Source organism: Leguminivora glycinivorella, chromosome 21, assembly GCF_023078275.1.
Source record: "Leguminivora glycinivorella isolate SPB_JAAS2020 chromosome 21, LegGlyc_1.1, whole genome shotgun sequence".
Classification (NCBI taxonomy): domain Eukaryota; kingdom Metazoa; phylum Arthropoda; class Insecta; order Lepidoptera; family Tortricidae; genus Leguminivora; species Leguminivora glycinivorella.
This window is the reverse complement of record NC_062991.1, coordinates 1,128,443-1,152,086: the sequence shown is the minus strand read 5'-3', so window position 1 is coordinate 1,152,086 and position 23,644 is coordinate 1,128,443. Positions and strand designations below refer to the sequence as shown.

The 23,644-nt window shown below is 39.4% G+C and overlaps 2 protein-coding genes across 4 annotated transcripts in view; one reads left to right on the top strand and one right to left on the bottom strand.

The window, feature by feature from the left end:
* Positions 1-23,644, top strand: part of LOC125237416 (forkhead box protein P1-like) — a 92,907-nt gene that overhangs the window by 15,168 nt on the left and 54,095 nt on the right. The gene's annotated exons all lie outside the window — the stretch shown is intronic.
* LOC125237417 lies at positions 4,520-9,016 on the bottom strand. The gene is made up of 2 exons (XM_048144470.1): positions 7,906-9,016; positions 4,520-4,708 (listed from the first exon to the last, which is right to left on the bottom strand). Exon 1 carries the CDS (start codon positions 8,906-8,908, stop codon positions 8,018-8,020), a length of 891 nt encoding a protein of 296 aa, XP_048000427.1. The 5' UTR covers positions 8,909-9,016; the 3' UTR covers positions 4,520-4,708; positions 7,906-8,017.

The window sequence follows — 23,644 nt, the reverse complement described above, 5'->3', positions numbered from 1 at the left end:
TACATCTCCAAGATTATGTGTTTAATGTTTATCTTACTTTAATTTTATTGTCTAAAACTATATTTCCTTCCTTTGTAACATACGAGCACAGAATATAGTGTCTTACAGCTATGTTTTATTATTTGAATATTTAATTTAGCCTGGCAGCTTGAACATGTCATGCACACTTAAAAGTCTTTGCTGCGGTGGCGTCGTTGATCGGGTCGCCACCTTCCCGAATAAAGGTTGAGGGAGGCGATGGCTGAGATACGCGTCATACTCGTGAACGGGTGCCGTCTGTGAAGACCGGTCTGTTTAAGCTTACTGGGGCTGTTATAACTTAGTAACTTTAATTCTAATTTTTATTAAATTAGGACACTTTGTTTGGTTGTCGTTTGTTTCCTTTCTTTTAGTGAATATTTTAAATATATGATTTTGACTCATGGAGACCATATACATCTCTAAGGAGAATTAGATTAAGTAGATATACATTTTATCTTCAGTTGTGACATTTAGAGTCATTTGCACCTCTAAAGTAATTTTAGACTTTTTTTTTTGTATTTTTACTTTTAAATTAAAATTTAGTGTAGTCCTTGGTTGTAATCCGATATTTAGAGACCTTCTACATCTCTAATTAATTGTATAGAGTTAACTTTAGTTAGAACTTAGAATTAGTATATAATAGTATCAATTTTATTGTAATTTCAACTCAATTTTAAATATTTTTTAAATACCTATACTGTACATGTGACGTGTAAAAGTGCCCCTGTGGCCTATTTGCTGAATAAATTATTTTGATTTTTTGATTTTTTTTGATTTTGTTACCTCAACCAGACGCTTCACAGTTTCTGTGAAAAACTTGTTCGCGCTGGGACCCCATGGACCTAGAGTTTCTACGCCAAATGGATCTTGAAGATTGGTTTTTAGATGTCGCTTATTTCATTACATTACAGAAATGTTAGTTCTTTCAAAAGCTTTTCCTTTGTTCTAAATTACGCCCGTGGTAAAACTACTCTTATGCCCTATTTTGCAAAAGAACACTTAGATAATCAATCATAATCTTTGGGTGATCGATAAATATTCTTATCTAGAATATTATGCACACAAACAATGTTATCTGTGCCACTTGTAATGACACATAATACCGTTTTCTGTCAAAAGTACCTGACGCACCTCAAAATGTCAATAATGTATCTAATTGATTTTATCTTCTTCAGATTACAATTTCAATGATTTGACGGTTTATGCTGTATTAAAATTTATTTTTTATTTATTTGTAATGCAGTCAATTTCATTTATCTGTTATCGATTAAACAACAGACGACGACCGGTCTGGCCTAGCGCGTAGTGACCCTGCCTGCTACGCTGCGGTCCTGGGTTCGAATCCCGGTAAGGGCATTTATTTGTGTGATGAGCACATATATTTGTTCCTGAATCATGGATGTTTTCTATGTATATAAGTATTTGTATATTATATATATCGTTGTCTGAGTACCTGCAACACAAGCCATCTTGAGCTTATCGTGGGAGGCAGTCAATCTGTGTAAGAATGTCCTATAATATTTATTTATTTAAACAAACTCCTTATTTGTAAGAGAAATGTGGGAAAATGTACGTAGCATAATTAATTTATATTCTTTATGATAATATACTGAAGCATCTGAAAACCTAGCTACTACCCGCGCGAAATTGCGCGTTCCTAGTGATAAAACAAAACAACCCAAATAACGCCGCGGCCTCGAAATCTAAATAGCTATCAGCTATGCTTCCGTCCTCCTTTGGCTTCCTAACACGCGTGATTGCCTAAATACAACCAATTTTACATACGAAGAAAAATTCTGATTATAACATTTGGTACGATTATGTAAGGATTTTGACACGACTCTCGTGATGCGAGTTTGTGACACTTGGGCCCAGATCCCAAGGTACCCGAGGCCTGAATCAAACCTGCCTCCTCCTCAATTTTTCTATTCTTCAATGAATTTACCATTACCCAAATTGTTGGGAAAATGCTGACAACGGGGTCGAGTGGAAAACACGAGGGGAGGCCTTTGCCCAGCAGTGGGATACTAAAAGAGGCTAAGAAAAAAAAGAAAAAAAAGGTGATTATTATTCTCAATCAGTTAGCAATTTTCCAAATTGTGGTCAGGTTCATGATTTGTGAGTGTGTTTAGTAAAACGCCCCACTTTGTCGGTTCTAATTACGGAGCCACGGGCAGTTTAGTGAAATATGGCAAAACCTACCGAAAATAGGTTTTTTTAAAAACTGATTAAAAAGACTGTAATGAAGTTATGATTTTGATGCTGGCGCATAAATGTCCAATTTAATCATGAAACGCAATTTTTTAATGTCATAAAACGCAACGCACTTACACAACCCAACTATTGATACGGGTGTCCATGGGTGTTGAACGCTTACCATTGAACAGGCAATGAGTCTGATAATTTGCCTGCCATAAAATAAATAAGGAATAATAAAACTTAAACAAAAATAAACATAAACTAAAATGCTTAAACAAATAACAGTGTAAACTAATCAACAATACCTACAACAATAATTGTTGGTTAATTTACTTTATTATTTACTAGCGACCCGCCCCGGCTTCGCACGGGTACTATACCTACATGTAAACCTTCCTCTACAATCACTCTATCTATTAAAAAAAACCGCATCAAAATCCGTTGCGTAGTTTTAAAGATTTAAGCATACATAGGGACATAGAGACAGAAATATAATATAGCCTAAAAAAAAAAAAACAGAAAAAGTGACTTAGTTTTATACTATGTAGTGATTTATAATTATAATTTGAAACTAATCTTTAAAGAGTTATCAGATAATTTTAGAACAAAACGGGACTTAATCGCGTAAACACTTACATTTATATTTGGCCCGACGTTTCGAACATCACATTATGTTCGTGGTCACGGGTAGACTGGCGAGGAATTGCATCAACATCTTCTAGCCGCGCGAGTTTCTCGAACTACCCGCACTTGTTCTTGATTATTCACTTTTGCTTTTTTTCACTTTTGAGTTATCAGATCAAAAAATCTTTAATTTTCGATTTTATAATTATTGATCTCATTGATTACATGAATTGTAAGACCGAATTATAGAAAAGTCAGATACTGGGTTCTAGCTTTCATTAATATTCTATGAAGAAATATTTTGATTTTTGAAGCGCTGGTGCTGGTGGCCTAGCGGTAAGAGCGTGCGACTTTCAATCCGGAGGTCGCAGGTTCGAACCCCGGCTCGTACCAATGAGTTTTTCGAAACTTATGTGCGAAATGTCATTTGATATTTGCCAGTCGCTTTTCGGTGAAGGAAAACATCGTGCTGAGGAAACCGGACTAATTCCAATAAGGCCTAGTTACCCTTTGGGTTGGAAGGTCAGATGGCAGTCGCTTTCGTAAAACTAGTGCCTACGCCAAATCTTGGGATTAGTTGTTACAGCGGACCCTCGGCTCCCATGAGCCGCGGCAAATGCCGGGATAACGCAAGGAGGATGATGATGATGAAGAAAGATTTTGATTTTTGTTTTCTCATTGATTTTTACCCCCGACGCAAAAACGACGGGGTGTTATAAGTTTGACGTGTCTGTATGTCTGTCTGTCTGTGTGTGTGTCTGTCTGTGGCATCGTAGCTCCCGAACGGATGAACCGATTTAGATTTAGTTTTGTTTGTTTCAAATCTGACTTAGTCGGGAGTGTTCATAGCCATGTTTCATGAAAATCGGTCCATTATGTCGCGGTCGGGAGTTATTTCAGAATTTTAATTTGGTGGTTAGGTTATGATTTTGATAAATGTGTCCTGGCCTTTGCGTGTTCTACAGTATGTAGATGGCGCTATACATTTCTGTATGTGTTGCAATTTATGTTGTAATTCATTTACCAATTTTTTGACATCCTGTAAACTTATACATTTACTTTTTTATTAATTTAATGTGTTCTGTCCTGTTCTGTTTGTTATTATTCTTTTGTATACTTAGATCTTTCTTATATCACAGCCTGTTGTTATTTTTCTTGTAATGTTTTCAATTTTATTCTTTTTAACTGTAGTCCATTTTTCTTGTATCACATATATTTTGCATTTCTTCTGTCTGTTACCCTCCGTGAATCTTTCTCACTTGATGGTCTCATCGGAAGATCAGCGCTGGAAGTCACCAGCAACACGCTGAGATGAGGCCATTTCGTGGCACTTCATTACTTTCTGTCTTGTTGTTATTATGTGTTCTTTGTCTTGTCTGTGTTCACGAATAAATGTTTATTCTATTCTATTCTATTCTATTCTATTCTATTCAATGACGTTTGACCGCGACATAGTAGACCGATTTTCATGAAACATGGCTAAGAACACTCCCGACTAACTCAGCTTTCAGACAAAAAAACTAAATCAAAATCGGTTCATCCGTTCGGGAGCTACTGTAGTAACTATGAGGTTACACACACTATAAAATAAACGATTGAATAAGTTTGTCAATCAATTTAATTAACACTTTACAAAATGTTGTATAGTAAGTCTTATTACTGTTAAGCACTATATATTATAATATTTAGGGCACCGAGTCGTTACATCAAGTAGGTACTTAACATGCGCATCGAGCTGCGTGATCGCGTGGTATCGTAATGGCGGGCGAGCCAGGACTGGTTGTGCGGGAGAGCGGGAGAGGCGTTCCCGGCGCGAGCGCCGCTCGCCGCCATTGCTCTGTTTGCGGCGCCGAACGTTGACGCTCTTATAAAACATAATATTTAACTTTAAAATGGAAATGTTAAGTTTGTGATGTATGATAATTTACATAATATATTATTATGATTTTTACATAAGTAAATAAATAAATGTGTATCAGTTAGGCCACACTACTCCCCCCCAGAGACCGTCAAGGGCGATAATAATCATTGTAATGATCTGGGAATCTTACCCGACGACCGGAACGAGTGACCTTATTTTCTGCTGTTACTGTAGGTGTAGGAGGCATTACCAGCTGATCAGGTTGCTGAGGTGAAGGTCTAAGGTTACTATGCTGCTGAGAGTCCTGATTTGATATCGTAGGCGGCACAGTAGGGTGATCGCTTCCAACTTCTGGAGATAGTGTGAAGGCCGGCTTAAGTCGGTCTATGGACACTGTCTTCTCTGTGTTGTGGAGAAGAATCTTGAAAACTTTGTCATCTCGAGATATTACCTTATGAGGTCCCGAGTATGCTGCTTGCAGTGGGCCTCGTGACGGGTGCTCTCTAAGAAACACGTATTCACAGGTTGAGAGATCTTTGTAAACAAATACCTTAGGCTTTATGTGGCGAGAAGCTGGTATAGGTCTTAGCTTTTCGGCGAAGCTCCTGAGCCTGGCGGTGAATACAGACATGTCTGTTGTACCTGCTGTTGAGTGGAAAAACTCCCCAGGAAGTCTTAGAGGTTCTCCGTATACCAGTTCGGCTGAAGATGACTGTAAGTCTTCCTTGAAAGCTGTTCTTACGCCAAGTAGGACCCAAGGTAATGATTCAGTCCACTTCTCATTCGCGTGACATACGATAGCGGATTTAAAATGCCGATGGAAGCGTTCTACTAACCCGTTGCATGCCGGATGATAGGCTGTTGTTCTTTTGTGTTCGAATCCAGCCAACTTTGACAGACTTGAGAACAACTCAGATTCAAACTGGCTTCCGCGGTCGGTTATGATGTCTGTTGGGGAACCGAATCGAGCTATCCAGTTTGTGACTAGGGCTTTAGCGACAGTTTCTGCAGTAATGTCCTGGATCGGTACTGCTTCCGGCCACCGGGTGAACCGGTCTACGGCTGTTAGGCAGTACCGATAACCATGCGAAGGAGGAAGTGGTCCTACTAAGTCAATATGTACCTGTTTAAAACGGACGCGTGGTAAGTTGAAGGTACCAAGCGGGGCAGTCACGTGTCGATTGACTTTGGCCCGCTGACACTGAATGCATGCACGCGTCCACTCTCTACAGTTCTTCTTGACGCCGGGCCACACAAACCTTTCAGCAACTAGCTTAGCTGACGCGTTGGACCCAGGGTGACTAAGAGAGTGCAAACTGTCAAAAACTTGCTTGCGAAAGTACTTACTGACATATGGCCTGGAGTTTGGGGTACTGACATCGCAATACAGAGGTACACTACTGCCAGGTACATGTAGCTTTCGCAGCTGCAACGATGAACCTTCGCTTAGGAGTTTCTGCAGCTCAGGATCAGAAGCTTGACCTTCGGCTAGAGCCTCGAGACTTACCGGTGCTCCCAGTTCTTCGATACGTGACAGGGTATCGGCGACAACATTATCCTTTCCGGATATGTGTCGGATGTCCGTTGTGAACTGGGAGATGAAGTCTAGATGCCTGTATTGACGCGGCGAGCAGTTTGTTTTTCTTTCATGAAATGCGAAACTGATCGGCTTGTGGTCTGTATATACGACAAAATGTCTGGCTTCAAGCATATGCCGAAAGTACTTTATGGCTTCATAAATGGCTAACAGTTCTCTATCATAGGGAGAGTACTTAACTTGAGCAGGTGTAAGTTTCCTCGAAAAGAACGCAAGGGGTTCCCATATGCCTTCGTTTAACTGCTGCAGTACCGCCCCGATCGCCTTGTCTGATGCGTCTGTGACTACGGCAAGATTTGCTGAGCAGTCGGGGTGAGCCAGCAGCGCAGCATTGGATAAGCTCTCCTTGCACTTTTCAAAGGCTGCTAGGGTATCTCCTTCTAGAGTGATGGACTGCGAACCCTTTACCGAACCAGTCAGTAAAGCGTGAAGAGGGGCCTGGGTCTGAGCTGCTCGTGGAAGAAATCTCCTGTAAAAATTTAGCATGCCCAGAAAGCCTCTAAGCTGCCGGACGTTTGTCGGAGGCGGGAAATCCTTAACTGCTTGAACCTTGGAGTCGAGCGGTTTGCAGCCTCTCTCTGAGATCCGGTATCCTAGAAATGTTACCTCTTTTTCGCCAAAAACGCACTTGGCTGCGTTTACCATGAGGCCGTAGTCCTTGAGCTTCTGGAAAACAATGCGGAGATGTTCCTCATGCTCAGCTTCACTTCGTGAGTAAATGAGGAAATCGTCCAAATAGGCATAAACGAAATCTAGACCTCTGGTGACTTCATCAACAAACCGCTGGAAAGTTTGTCCAGCGTTTCTGAGGCCAAACCCCATATACGGAAATTCGTATAAACCGAAAGGAGTTGTTATAGCGGTCTTTGGTATGTCTTCAGGGCTGACAGGTATCTGATTATACGCTTTTTCTAGGTCAATTGTGCTAAATACATTACAACCTGTAACACTATGCGTAAAATCATGAATGTGTTTAATCGGGTACCTGTCAGGTACTGTGCGAGCATTTAACTTACGGTAATCGCCGCAGGGGCGCCACCCGTTGTTTTTCTTCGGCGCCAGGTGAAGTGGTGATGACCACGGGCTTTCCGAAGGTCTAGCTGTGCCATTGGCCAGCATAGACTGGAATTCCTGTCGCGCGATCTTAAGCTTGTCGGGGGCTAAACGGCGGGGCGGGGAGGAGACTGGAGGGCCTGGCGTTGTTCGTATGTGGTGTACTGTGTTATGTGGTACTGTGTGGTGTACGCCGGCTGGTCGTGTAATTTCTGGAAAATCATCTAATATTTTATGATATTGAGACTCGCCGGTCACTACTTTTACCGATGCAATATTGCACCCGTGGGCTGAGATGGCGGCAGCCGTCAGTAATGTCGTATTATCGATTAAACGTTTGCGTCTACAATCGACAAGGAGATCATAGAAATTCAAAAAATCTATCCCGATTATTGGTTTAGTAACGTCTGCCACCACAAAGCGCCACGGGAACACTCTACGCAAATTAAGATCTAATGCTAAATTCACATAACCATATGTACTTATATTAGTGCCGTTAGCGGCGCACAAATTATAATCAGTTTTAGAGCGACGCTCGCGAAGTGCTAACCTTGGGTAGACGCAGAGGTCGCTACCTGTGTCGACCAAGAACTGCGCCTTCGAAGATCGGTCAGTCACGAACAGGCGGCCTCTTGATGGTGGAGGGCAATCGTCGGCCGCATTTACAGACCGCCCTTCCCGTTTTCCGCCGCGGCGTAGTCACACGGCCGGTTGCACTTGGTCGACTGGTCTCCGAATTTGCTATGGTACCAGCACACTGGATACTTCCTGTAGTTGGACTGGGAACGACGTCTAGAGGCAGAGCCGCTGCGGTCGCGTCGCGATGATGATGACGCGCGGGACCTGGGGGCTCTCGTGTGCCCCATCTTCATCTCGCGCAGCTCTCGCCGAAGCTCCGCGACCTCCCGGGCGAGATCACTTAACGCCGAACCGGGGACTGGGTTGCTGACGGCGGCGACCCTCGGCGCGGCGGTGGCCAGGTCGTTGACCCGGTCGGCCAGGTCTGCGAGGTCCTCCAACGTCGAAGTGTTGGGCTGCCCGGCGAGCACCGTCTGGATCCCGTGCGGCAGGCGGCCAATCCACAAGTTCTTCATGAAGTCGTCGTCCACGCTGACGCCAGCCAGCCCCTGCAGGTGTCGCAGGAACTCGGACGGCTTCCTCTCTCCAAGCTCCTCGTGCATCATTAGCTGTTTGATCCTCTTTTCCTTCGAGTCACTTAACCTCCGTATTAATTCTGTTTTCAGCTTTTCATATTTTCGCTCTGGAGGTGGCTTGACGATAATATCTTTCACAGCTCGCGAATGTTGGTTATCTAAGTGGCTTATAACATAATTGAATTTCGTCGAGTCACTTGTTATTTTCTGCAAGTCGAATTGGCCCTCTATTTGGGCGAACCAAATGTCCGGTTCCTCCGGCCAAAATGGCGGCACCTTAATGCCCACCCTGAATACATCGCCGGTATCCCTCGCCAAGCTTCCTTCAGATGCAGGCGTTTGTGCACTTGCCTCGTTAGAAGGCACACTTCCACTTGATTCGTCCAGTTTCGGTCCCATGTTCACGTCGGATTTCACCACTGTAGTAACTATGAGGTTACACACACTATAAAATAAACGATTGAATAAGTTTGTCAATCAATTTAATTAACACTTTACAAAATGTTGTATAGTAAGTCTTATTACTGTTAAGCACTATATATTATAATATTTAGGGCACCGAGTCGTTACATCAAGTAGGTACTTAACATGCGCATCGAGCTGCGTGATCGCGTGGTATCGTAATGGCGGGCGAGCCAGGACTGGTTGTGCGGGAGAGCGGGAGAGGCGTTCCCGGCGCGAGCGCCGCTCGCCGCCATTGCTCTGTTTGCGGCGCCGAACGTTGACGCTCTTATAAAACATAATATTTAACTTTAAAATGGAAATGTTAAGTTTGTGATGTATGATAATTTACATAATATATTATTATGATTTTTACATAAGTAAATAAATAAATGTGTATCAGTTAGGCCACACTACGATGCCACAGACAGACACACACACAGACAGACAGACAGACAGACAGAGAGACAGGCAGACAGACAGACAGACACGTCAAACTTATAACACCCCTTCGTTTTTGCGTCGGGGGTTAAAAAATAGTGATGATCAAAGTGGTGATTATTTTTTCTCTATGGTTTTATAAACTGAAATAGAAGTCATAGGAACCATATTTAGCAAAACGTATGTATGTATGTATATATAAGTACCTAGCTTGTATTAAAAATATTAGGTAGTCATTATTACTTATCTTTAAAATAATTTTCGCGTGCCCGCCAACGTTTTCACTCGAAATATGCATCTTTTGTACATAATCTGAAAGTTCAAATTACAAAAAAATTACTTTTATCCCACAATTTTGTCAGCTTATCATACAATGTTATATCGACTCGCTGTGCATCCATGAAAATTCAACTTTAATTTGACGATGTAAGGTTAACATTTCTAAAGCTAGTTATTCTAGTTATTACTCTGTGAAGATAACTATTTTGTTATTATTGTTTTGTAGTTTTACTATATTTAGCAAGTTTTATCTGTTCTGACGTGTGTCAACAATCGACAATGATTTTTTCTTGAACGTTCAATTTCGGTGACGTACATTGTTATCTGACTTATGGCATATACTTTTGGGGTAGGTACAGTCTTGAATAATGTTGCTTCCACACCCACACCGACCTGATATTAATGTCATATGTATAACAGCCAGTGTAGGAGCGCCATAACTTTTTTGTAAATGAAAATAAAATGATTACAGACTGGGTTCAGGCAGACCAAAAAGGATATGGCGGGACGACCTGGATGCATTCTACCCAAAATGGTGGGAAAATGCAACAGGGTCGACCGGAGAAACGAGGGGACGCCTTTGCCCAGCAGTGGGACACAAACGAGGCTAATTAAAAAAAAACAAAACTAGCTGTTGCCCGCGGCTTCGCTCACGTTAAATTCAAAAATTGCGGAATGTTCCTTTACAAACTTCCACTCCCCATTTTAGAGAAGTGGGGGGCGAGGCAGAGACAAAAAGTAGCCTATGTCACTCTCCATCCCTACACCTATTTCTACTTAAAAACCACGTTAAAGACTGGCCAATGAGGATGCACACTGACATTTTATCCCGCCAGGTGGCGCCTGTGCAAGTGTCTAGGCATGTCACTGTCATTCATATGTGTGAGAGAGAGAAAACACATGTCATCTTCTCGCTCTCACGTATGAAATTCTTTATCTGTGCAATGCAAGTGCAACGGACTAATAGGGTGGCGCCATCTGTCATGTGCCTCCTCATTGTTGTGCTTTCAAATTCAGGACTTTCTTTTATTTCTATATAAGATAAAACTCAATTATGTACTCTTCAGAGTAACTACGTCAGGACTTACCGAGGTTATTACTAAATGATAATATTGTCTATGCAAGTAAACCAGGTGGAGTTTGCTCATACTAGCGGTGCAGAACAGTTTTATCACAGTTTTATCTAGTAAAAGCAACATAAATTAAGCCATTTTCGCACGGCTGTTTGTCGGCGTTGTTGCAACCAAACAAATAGTGTAAAATATGCGATAGTGATGTGACATAGGTTATCGATGGAAAACTTATTTATAAATATTTTCGTATTTAATTATTATTGTCACCATAATATTATTTTAAGACCTTCAAATCAAGAGTGAACATCTTCTAGGCGAGCTCACTACATCGTAGGCCACGTCTTTGCCTTTGGCTAGTCTGTGGCCAAGAGTAAGTCCATTTATAATTAAAAAAAAGATATATTCGTAGTTATTCGAAGACCGGGCGAAGTGGAGAAGACTGAGCAGGAAAGCGGATCCTGGCGCTAGGCCGGGAAAACGCTAGGTTGAAGAAGAAGATACTCGTCCTAGTTATGCGATTCTGTCAGATAACCTCATATTTTGCATTGTGGATAAATAATTATTTCACTTAGCAACTTTTACTCAGATATATTGACGATAATTCGATCAAGGGCAGGCGAATGATATTGATAAATTTAGTAATAACCTAATCACAAAATTAAAATTTTGAAAAACCCCCGACCGCGACATAGTAGACCGATTTTCAGAAATCATGGCTAAGAACACTCCTGACTAACTCAGCTTTCAGACAAAAAAAACTAAATCTAAATCGGTTCATCCGTTCGGGAGCTACGATGCCACAGACAGACACACACACAGACAGACGAACAGACAGACAGACAGACAGACAGACAGACGGACGGACGGACGGACGGACGGACGGACGGACGGACGGACGGACGGACGGACGGACGGACGGACACGTCAAACTTATAACACCCCGTCGTTTTTGCGTCGGGGGTTAAAAACGACAGTCTGTATGATTCGTGCCAGAAAGTGAAAGTATTGCCATTAAAGATCGTTATGTAATCGGTGACTAATATACTTTATCATACATAAAGTACAGGGGGTCAATTTAGACTGGGGGATAAATGCAACTGATCCATTTTTTGTCATGTTTTACAATGTTTGCATTATTAATTAAAGTCACCGTCAATAGAATTTGTGAACAATGTAAACAAAAATAAAACTATGGAAACGGATTAAATCGAACGCTGTAAAGAGTTCGAAACGTCGGGATGTATTTTAAATTCATTATACGCGATTTAATCCGTTTCCATAGTTTTATTTCATGAGTAACTATCACGGTAACCGAAGACAATATAATGTAAACAAACCTCTTATAGTCAGAATGGAAATTTTCTATTCTAACTCATCAGATACTGGCTAAATCCATGTGTTATTTAATCAATTCATATCACATTATGATCCTCAACCTTTAAAATAATGAAATTGTGCTAGAATATTGATATTTTATAGAATGGTTTGTTTACATTGTTGACAGTTTCTATTGACTGCGATTTTAGATTATCCACTGGTTATGGAACGCGTGTTCAATGGATACATGTGGAAGTCAACTTAATAGTGTAATAATAATGGAAAAAATGGATAAGTTACAGCCCCCCGGATTTGCCCCGCTGTACCTTACATACGTATTACACATACATAAATGTATGCCTGTATTACCAAAAGGGTGGAAACCACTGGAAACCACTGGCCCCGTCTGGCTCAAAATAGAAGCGACTGGCACGAGATGGAGGAGGCCTTCGTCCAGAAATGGATGATCCCCAATTAAAATTAGGTTTAAGCTTACTTATATTCTAAGTCTTGAATTAATATAAATTTCCTTTCTTTATACGATAATTTGTAATACTTTTTGGGGAATAAAGGCTATTTTTATTTTTATTTTTTATTTTATTTTTATTTTATTTATTACCAAAAGGGGTGAGCAAAGCACATAAAACTGATGTATATTACTCAAGTATTGAAGATTTACTTGAAATGATAACTAAATCACGGTAAAATATCGCCACTCGATAAGTAATAAGTTAGTAAAGCAATGTAACCAGAAAAAGCTGCAAATAAAAAAAAATAGGCGCAAATGTTTTTTGTCCATAATAGAAAATTTGAATTTCGAGCCTTGTTCTATTGTCAATCTTGTTTGACTGGCTATACAGGATGATTCATGAGTCGTGAGCAGGAGTGAACAGGGTACTGGGGAGGGTCACGCTGAGCAACTTTCATAATGGGGCAACACTGAATTGTGATTATTTTTCTTAACTATGACTTAATTGATAAGTACTTAATTGATAGCTAATTATCAATTACGTTCTAATTATGACTTAATTTGATTAACTATCAATTAAGTCATAGTTAAGAAAAAAAAAAAATCACAATTTAGTGTTGCCCCATTATGAAAGTTGCTTTGTTGAAAGTTACCGTGTTCACTCCTGCTCACGACTCATGAATCACCTGTATATTGGTTTTATCGATACTATTAGTCGTGTCCCAGCCTTAATACCGTTAAGAAACGCGAGCATTTTCCCATCACCATTGTCCTAACAACAAGCTTACATAACCCATTCTCGTGTATTACATTACATTACATTACTTGTTTTACCACATTTTATTAACAACCTGCTTGTGCAAATACTTTTTGTAATTAATTGATGCTTAACTTATATTGTTTTTTACCCCCGACGCAAAAACGACGTGGTGTTATAAGTTTGACCTGTCTGCCTGTCTGTTTGTCTGTCTGTCTGTGTGTCTGTCTGTCTGTGGCATCGTAGCTCCCGAACGGATGAACCGATTGGAATTTTTTTTTTGTCTGAAAGCTGAGTTAGTCGGGAGTGTTCTTAGCCATGTTTCATGAAAATCGGAGCTACGATGCCACAGACAGACACACACACAGAGACAGACAGACAGACAGACGCGTCAAACATATAACTCTTAGTTTCTATCTGTGGAAACTTGTTATTGGCTCATTGTTTTTATGTTATAAGCCTTATTGTAACTTTAGCTGTAAGTTTTCCTAACAAATAAAATAAAATAAAATAAAATAAAAATAGGTGAAAAATCTTTTTTGTATACAAATAGGCATGTTTTAGATAACTTTGATAAAAAGATAGCGTATCTTACTTACCCGGTTACATCAATCGATATCTAGTTAACTTTTGGGTCAAGATACAGTTTCCAGATAAACATAGACAAAGGAAAGAAGTAAATTTAGAACGAGTTGCTATGCGTAAGTTTTTATTTCATACCACGTCCATAATGCAAACAAGCATACAGTCCGCCTGATGAAAAGTGGTCACCGTGACCTTTGGACGCCTGCAACTCAAGGAGTGTCACATGCGCATTATCGTCCCATTAGAAACTTGTACACTTCTTTTTGCTGTGTACTTATTTCTAAGGAGGATTCGGATTGCCGACAACTCACAATAGACGGAACAAATTAGATCCGTAGGTCTTCCCGTCGTCAGCACCCCGCACCCTCGTTGAGTTCTGGCAGCCTTACTCACCGGCAGGAACACAACACTATGAGAAGGGTCTAGTGCTATTTGGCTGCGGTCTTCTGTAAGGCTGAGGTACTTCTCCAGTTGGGCTCTGCTCTCTGAAATGAATATCAGGTACTATCAGTTGCGAAAGTGCATGGAGAAATTATGAATGAATTAATTGAATTCGCCATGCACTTTTGCAGCTGACAGTACATGAGGACACTGGTAGGTAACAACTACCACTGGAGGTACTAAAAATTTAATAAAAGAAGTGTAGATGCTGTTGTGTGTGACTGCCTATTTTTTAACCCCCGACGCAAAAACGAAGGGGTGTTATAAGTTTGACGTGTCTGTCTGTCCGTCTGTCTGTCTGTCTGTCTGTTTGTCTGTCTGTGTGTGTGTCTGTCTGTGGCATCGCAGCTCCCGAACGGATGAACCGATTTAGATTTAGTTTTTTTTGTCTGAAATCTGAGTTAGACGGGAGTGTTCTTAGCCATGTTTCATGAAAATCGGTCCACTATGTCGTCGTCGGGGGTTTTTTCAAAATTTTAATTTTGTGGTTATTACACTCTTTTATTTCAAATTCAAATCCTAATTGAATTATTTATGCACGAAATCGTTCCGGAGACCCAATTAAGGCCCCTGGTTATAGTGGTTATGGAAATTAGTGAAAAATATTCATGTGCCTATGAGATTTCTTTTTTTAGGGTTCCGTAGTCAACTAGGAACCCTTATAGTTTCGCCATGTCTGTCTGTCCGTCCGTCCGTCCGTCCGTCCGTCCGTCCGTCCGTCCGTCCGTCCGTCCGTCCGTCCGTCCGCGGATAATCTCAGTAACTATAAGCACTAGAAAGCTGAAATTTGGTACCAATATGTATATCAATCACGCCAACAAAGTGCAAAAATAAAAAATGGAAAAAAATGTTTTATTAGGGTACCGCCCCTACATGTAAAGTGGGAGCTGATATTTTTTTTCATTTCAACCCCAACGTGTGATATATTGTTGGATAGGTATTTAAAAATGAATAAGGGTTTACTAAGATCGTTTTTTGATAATATTAATATCTTCGGAAATAATCGCTCCTAAAGGAAAAAAAAGTGCGCCCCCCCCCCTCTAACTTTTGAACCATATGTTTAAAAAATATGAAAAAAATCACAAAAGTAGAACTTTATAAAGACTTTCTAGGAAAATTGTTTTGAACTTGATAGGTTCAGTAGTTTTTGAGAAAAATACGAAAAACTACGGAACCCTACACTGAGCGTGGCCCGACACGCTCTTGGCCGGTTTTAATAAATGTAATGTAGATGTGTAGAACAAGTAGAGTTACGCCGTGTCTTGCATGGGCGACGGACGCGCGATCGTCGCCGTCGCGTCTCATCGCCTCGTCTACTTCCATATCGATAAGGTTTGATTTCGTATGCGTCGCATCGCCGTCGCGCGACCATCGCGCGACCGTCGCCCACGTAAGCCATGGCGTTAGACCGAGCTGAAGTTGGAAATTTCTTTAATGAATAAAAGTTTGAATTTAAAATTACATTTGCACCTGTGAGGCTCTCAACATCGCTGTTAAGCTAACTTATACAGAGTGGGGCCTGTAACAAAGGCGAAGAATTGAACTGTAGGCTATTCTCCTTATACTGATCAACATTTGTTCAGTGACTTTTAAAAATTATGAAGTCTTAATTTTTTTTATTTTTCATACAAAATAAATATTAGCTTCAATGTACGCCATTATTGTTGTCATTGACGTTGTCTGTCACACTTTAGACTTAACAGAATTCGCAATACATTACCTCTTAGAAAAAACTTTCAAGGGTGATAAAAATCAAAATACAAGTTATTTTTAAAAGTCGCCGAACAAATGTTGATCAGTATAAGGAGAATAGCCTAGAGTTCAATTTTTCGCCTTTGTTACAGGCCCCACTCTGTATAGCTTACTGAGCCTACACCTACATAATGAGATACACTACAATATAGACCCACTCATTACGAACCGTAAACTGACATTTATTATTACACCTAGATATTTTTCTAGCGCGAACGAAGTGACACTAGTGACTTCCTTCCGATATTTAGTTCATCGATAACTTACATTAATGTCACTAATTATTATAATTATGTCATTAATTATTGGAAATTATTGGATTGAATACCAATAAAATAAAATAAATAAAATTGCCGTGGCACTGGATCTTGAGTAGTTTCATGTGCTCTGCTGTTTACGAAATATAGGGTTGAATTTAGGTGTATATAACATTAATGTTTTATACAGATGTCACATATTTGTTTGAAAATAAATGGAGAATAATAATAAAATTAACCATATCTAATAGTTTACATAAGTTCTTACATTATTATTCAACATTTTAGAGGTGATTATTAGGTGTAATTATTAACCTTACCTAAGGCTAATTTATCGATAAAAAGATTGTCGATGTTTTTATTATGTCAAGCACTTACAATTTGACGTTCGTGGCAGAAAAATATCTAGGTAAGTATATTTATTATAGTCCAACCAAAGTACCTACTGCTTCTAATAATCTTAATCTTCTTATTTAAGAGCTAATGTAGCTCTTGTCGGTGGAGTATGCGCCATATTTCCCTATTCTCCGCTTTCCTCTTTAGTTCTTGATACGACATGACACCGGCCTTCTCCTTGAGCTTCTCCTTCGCGTAAAATTAGGAAACGGCTCATCACTTATATCTGGAGCATAGCTTTATACGGCTGCGAAACGTGGATTCTGACCAAAAAAGAGAATAAACGGCTAGCCGCATTCGAAATGTGGTGTTGGAGAAGAATGGAGAAAATCAGTTGGACAGAACGAAGAGCTAATGAAGAGGTTCTGGAAATTGTAGGAGAAAAAAGAAGACTAATTAAGGAAATAGAAAACAGAAGAGGTAAAATGATTGATCACTTGATACGACATGATACCTTCTTTAAAAATATCCTAGAAGGAAAGGTGAAAGGAAGAAGAGGGCGCGGAAGACCCAGGAGGAGTTCTGTTGACCAGCTCAAAGTACTGAAGCTGACTATAATATATTCTCATTTACCACCGCTTAATGAAAAAAGCTTTGTCTCATCCAATAACTCTGTTTTCAGCGACCATAAGACAGAAAACAGAATTTATTACCGACTTCGGCGAACAAACAACAACATTTTTGTATACCGTTCATATACAGCTGTGAAAACACGCACACACACAAAACAACCAGGAAACGTCTAGCGAAAAGCAAACAAGGGTCTTTTGTGTTGTGTAAACAAAATGGCCGCGTATTCCTGACACTCGACAATCGCTGGTGAAATTACTTTTGAAAATACACCTATTATAACCTGACCTCTACGTCTTTAAGAATTCATATAATCCTGGACAGCTTTTAAACTAGTTTTTACATAGCCTTGAATTAACTTAAGCGTTGTAAGCGTCTGAAATAATGTCATGTATGTAATGCAACAGGCGGAACGCGGTCGTTGAAAAAATGGTACAGGTTAAGTTCGCTAGATGGCATTATTGGACTATGTTGCGTGTTGTTTGAAGCTTGTGGTTATAGTTCGGGGGTTATGTCATAGATGGCGCGGAATTCAATTAATAACTTTTGGTGAAAATGATGTGTTTTGTGCTTCTATTCAATGTGTTTTTAAAAGATTGTAAGGAAGAGAGATGAAGATGATGCTTCATATTTTTATGGTTTATGATCAAAGTTGTTCTGCAACAGGTTAATTAGAACAGGCTTAGTATAGTTGAATGCTTAGATAATCAGGCAGTGTTTTAAAAACGATGTTCAAGTTCGCATACATTTTGCTTTGGTCCACCCAATAGGTTAAAGGTTATGAAAAGTACCTAATTACCGCACTTTTCTCCAAGGTGGCGTCAGTGTCATTAAATCTTCATTTATGTTCATAGTGACGCCATCTATTAGTCAAACGATGATATCTGTCTATTTGATTGATTGATGCTTATATGTTGCTATATGATAGGTTGTCATTTTGATAGCATAGTGCTATCAAAATCGCTCTTAACTTATCTACCTCGTTTACATAGATTGTGTGGTTTTAACCTCCGACGCAAAAACGACGGGGTGTTATAATTAAGTTTGACGTGTCTGTCTGTCTATCCGTATGTATCTATCTGTGGCATCTTAGCTTTGTTTGAAAGCTGAATTTATCGGTAGTGTTCTTTCAGTCATCTTTGATGAAAATCGGTCCACTATGTCGGTTTTTTTTTTCATAATTTAAATTTTTAAATTCTGTTCCAGTTGTTTTATAATCGTTTTAAAAGCCTTATAATGTTTAACCTCATTGCGATTCGTATTATTTATCGTTCCAATGAATGGAAACCAACTGAATCACATCGCGTTGATAAGCGAAAGAAAGATGTTTATGTGATGAAGTGTAAATAAAGAACAGCCGAGATAAGGAGCTGCGATAAACTTTATAGGTATTAACTTGTGCTTCATAATCATCGTAAGCAAGTATTTGAAAAGCTTATTTTTTAACTCTGACGCAAAAACACCCCGTGTTATAAGTTTGACGTGTCTGTCTGTCTGTCTGTTTGTCTGTCTGTCTGTGGCATCGTAGCTACCGAACGGATGAACCGATTTGGATTTAGTTTTTTTTGTCTGAAAGCTAAGTCGGGAGTGTTCTTAGCCATGTTTCATGAAGATCGCATATGTCGCGGTCGGGGTTTTTTTCGAAATTTTAATTTTGTGGTTAGGTTATTATTGATAGCAAAATGTTAACCTCTTTCTTATTTAAAGTCGGTATAAATTTAACCTAAAAGATGACTTTCAATAGCAGTTAGAACGGAATTTCGATATAAAGTCTACTATTTCGTGTTAGCCCGTTTGGAGCTGTCAGACTCACGTCCGAGTAAGGATATAGGTTACTAAAATTGTAATTGTTACCCTTGACCTGAAGTGCGTTTTCACATTATCCGATCCGATATAGGATGTCGGAAGGATTTCAAAGGCAAAAATCAACGATGGCGGATTCTATATATGGGATAACGGTCCTACATCCGATATCGGATCGGATAATGTGAAAACGCACTAACACCGTTTTCACACTATCCGATCCGATCTCGGATGTAGGCGCCTTTAATATATACCTAGGAAATCGGTCCTACGAGTACTATACTATATCGGTACTACTAATATAGCCCCTGGCAAGAAATTTCACTACTTGGTAGTCTGATCCATTTTATAAAAAAATCTGGTCTTTAGAACTTTACCAAGAAAAACGGGTGGTTTGCCCTGAAAGGAGTAGGTAGGTACTTTTATACGAGTATTATATCCATACTCCTCTTATACTTTACACCGATTTTAAAATTACCATCCCCAACAGCTGCTCAAAACTTCACAGACTTTCCTACATAAAAAAAAAACTTTCACGCTTCCAACGCCATCTATCGTCAAACCCAAGAACTTCTCAACCATTTGACAGTTTATTTCAGCTAGTTAGGACTAGCACAATAATGTTTTGACTGGCTGTTTACCGAAACCCGAGGCGGGTCGCGGCCCAAACACGGATTGTTATAGATTGGACGTTTTATTGTTACCAACACCATAAACAAATGTTTTGACGGTTGGTAGCAATGCAATTTGTAAAACAATTGGATTTTGGGTGGCTAATATTAGGTACTAGTAATAGTTACTGTCGAAATAAAATGTGTAATCACAGTGCATAGCACATATGTCATATATACCATAGATCAAGCAAAGATCTACTTAGCGTGTCAAATGAACTCAGTGAAATCCACTGAGTTGTCCGTCTTTAATCGCAGCTTGCAGCTTTCGGGCGTCAATTTTTGTAAGTTGAAGTCAATCAAAACATAAAAAATGCCTCGTTACGTGATATTCAATTGCAACAACACAAAAATTATGAACAATCAAGAGCCTGAGACATATTTAAAATTACAGGCAAGAAACAACTTCAGTACAAAATTTGACACGCTCGGCCCCTATACAAATAGATGAACTTGTTTCTTCTATATAAATAAAGTTCTGTGGTGCATAGACTGCCATTCCTTGATACAGGCTTAAAACTTTTGAACCTCAGTTTTGACAATGTGGCCCATGTTCTTAGCTTGATATGTGTTAAAATGTCAAATATTAATATTAGCGCCATCTAGCCGAGCGTCCCCCAAAGGTGTAACGCCATCTAGGCCACCGAACCTTTTTCTGTGTGGTACTGAGGTACGGTTTTTTTCTTAGACTTTATCTGTCTATACGAAGTTACATAATAATATTATGTCTCTGCTAATATAAATATGCTCCGCAGGTATTAGGGAACTAAGCTACCTAGTGTACCTACTAATGAAGTTAGAAATTTGGACATTCCTACACAGAATAACTGTGTCCCATGATGAACTTGGTAGAGTGGTCCTAAGGCTTCTCTAGCGCAGATAAATTCTCAATCTATGCTCAATTACACAAATACATGTGTTTACCGGGAATCGAACACAGGACCATCGGCTACGCAGGGCACTACCCACTACGCCAGACGGGTCGTTAACTTTTAATACTACTTTATAGTGGCTTTCCATCATGAAAGGGCCTTGTCCTTACGTTTTTAATGAAATTAGAACGTTTTCATCTGGAATTCCAGTAAAAGTTCGTACTCATGACAGATGAAGCATAAGTGTGTTTTACATTATCCGATCCGATATCGGAAGTCGGAAGGATTTCAAAGGAAAAAATTAAAGATGGTGGCGTAAATATATGGGATATCCGATATCGGATCGGATAATGTGAAAACGCAGGACCATTTTTGCGTGGAACGGCACATATACGGCATATAAGTAATATTATATTTAACGGGTGTTCTAAAATTAAGCTATCACCAGTTTTCTACGGAGATAATATATTTTTGTGCTGGGTGAGAAGAGCGCCATCTATATTTCGTGATAGTGTAACAGTCGACTATTATAATATGTAGTAGGTACCTAAGACGTATATTATATAACTTTAAGGATCCTCTTTGGTAGTAGGAATAGAGTCTGAGACTGTCTGCTCTCAGGGGGACGATTTTTGAATCTCGCAAACGGGATTTTGTCACATCTGTCTGCTCAATTTCAGCTTGAACGCGTGAGACTCAAAAATCGGCCCCAGTTCTGTGTCTGTTCTTCGGTCACATTCGATCATATTTGACATTACATTGTATATTTTTTTCAATGTGTAGCATTTTTGCAATCTATCTCTATCGCTCTTGCGTATCGGCGTGACAAAGCCAGACTACTTTTCGGCGGCATTTGGCGTTGCAGAAATGCCATTCGGCTACGAGGCTGGTCTCCAAGATAATCAACTATGGATTGACTATCTGTACAGAAGGCTCTTTTGAGGACAAAATGCCGCCATTCTTTTTATATAATAAGCGGATCGCACGCGAGCAACCGACATTGAATTTTATTGCGCCGCGTGAAGGTTGACCTTAAAGTCGCACCTGATACTTGAAAGTCGACGACAAGCCGCCGAGGTTGGGTGACTCACTTTTGGGACAAGTAACACTGGGTACCCCCATTTTATGCATACTTTTGCCTATGAGAATGAGAACTCGGGTTGAGTCGCTAGTAAAAATATATTTTCCTAAGCCTAATAATAAGAGAGAATGTTTAGTATTCGACCGGATGATGAAGATTGCAGCCTTTGTGCCGGTCAGGTGTTGGTTTTGCATTAGTCATAGATAAGAGCAAGCATGACAATATTTAAAAATAATAGTAATTGTTGACGTTACGGTGTTCGTAGGTAAAAGTCAGTCTAGACGGTTTAGAAGTGGTGAGGTTCTGTAGTGTATAGAGAGTTTTAGCAAGGATATTATATATCAACACTGACATAGTCATACAAAAAGTAGAGATGCACCGAATATTCGGTTACTATTCGGTGTGCGGCCTATCCGGGAATTATTTTAATATTCAGCTGGATACCGGATAGTGACGTAGCCGGATACCGAATATTCGGTATCCGGTATCCGGCCAAACAACTATTCGTTGAATCTCTACAAAAAAGTATGTAACCCGAATTGGCCCGCGCGCGTGTGATTGAGGCGTGTTTGACGTTAGATGTCACTACCTACATATAACTCGCATTTACAGATTATAGAGTTACAACTCTTTCTTTACTTTTTCCTCTATGATATAAACTTCTGTGCAAGAGGGTCAAATTTAATATTACAAAAAAAAATCGTGATAAACAAAAGCCAAAGTAGTAGGTACCCATTCTGAAATGATTGTCGTCTTAATATTTTAAGACATTTTGTTAACGATGTCCGAGTAAGAAAATTAGACCTATTAGGTACCTATTTATTTTATTAACTCATTACGAATAAAATAAATTTTATTCTAAAAAAACATTGTACTTATTATACATGATGTACCTAATTAATCTATCCTGAACTGATGCGATGCGCTACTTATTTATGGATCAATTTAGCAATGTATTTTTCTTTATTTACATGAACATAATTACATAATGATATAAGAAACTAACACTAAACTTAAAAGCTAGCTAATGAGGCATTATACCAAGGATGCTGGCAACATTTCCTCGCTGTATCGCAATGGTGATACGTTGTGCGAGGAAGTCGCCAGCTCTTCGGTGATCAGTTACCTCAACCAGACACTTCGCGGTTTCTGTGAAAAACTAACTTAATTTTATGAACTTGAGGTCAAACTCATGTAAGGACTTTTAAATATACACCATAGGTAATTTTGGCTTGTTTCACTGCGTGGTTTTTGCAAGAATCTTTGTGCAAATATTTACTCATTTCTTTCCCAGCTCGGTATGCAATTATCTGTGTGTTTTAGGGCAAACTCATATCTTACTTTGTTGCTCGCTGGAAATTGCAGTGCAAATACTATTAAGTACAAATAATGACAACACTTGAAGTAAAGGTAATCTGGGTTACAGAAGGGCCGAGTATTTAGTACATAGCAGGTTCCTATGTAATAATTGTAAATATTTACGTCGAACTAGTAGTTAGTTTTACGTAAAGCGAATAAGCGTGTTTTGACAAATTGACTATTAACCCCTGGAACGCCGTTGTCAAAAAATTTGCTACTGAATTAATAGCCTTCAACCTGTTAATTACAGTTTAAATTGTCTTGGACAGATCTGGAACAAGGCGGTTAATGTGTTAATAATGTCTTATTGTATATTTAGTTGAATATATCTTAATAATATCACAAGATGGCTGTGTACTATAGACGCTCTTATAGCACGGAAAAGTTCTTATGTTATGTCACACCAAAATTCACCAAGATATAATAAAGGGTACAATAACCTGATAAATTAATATGTGTTTTTTCATTTATCTTTTATTTTCTTTATTAATTTTTGCAACTTCGTCTTTTTCGAAGCAATTTTGACCCTATTTTGGTTGAAAATATTTTCGAACCCAACAGAAGGCTTTGA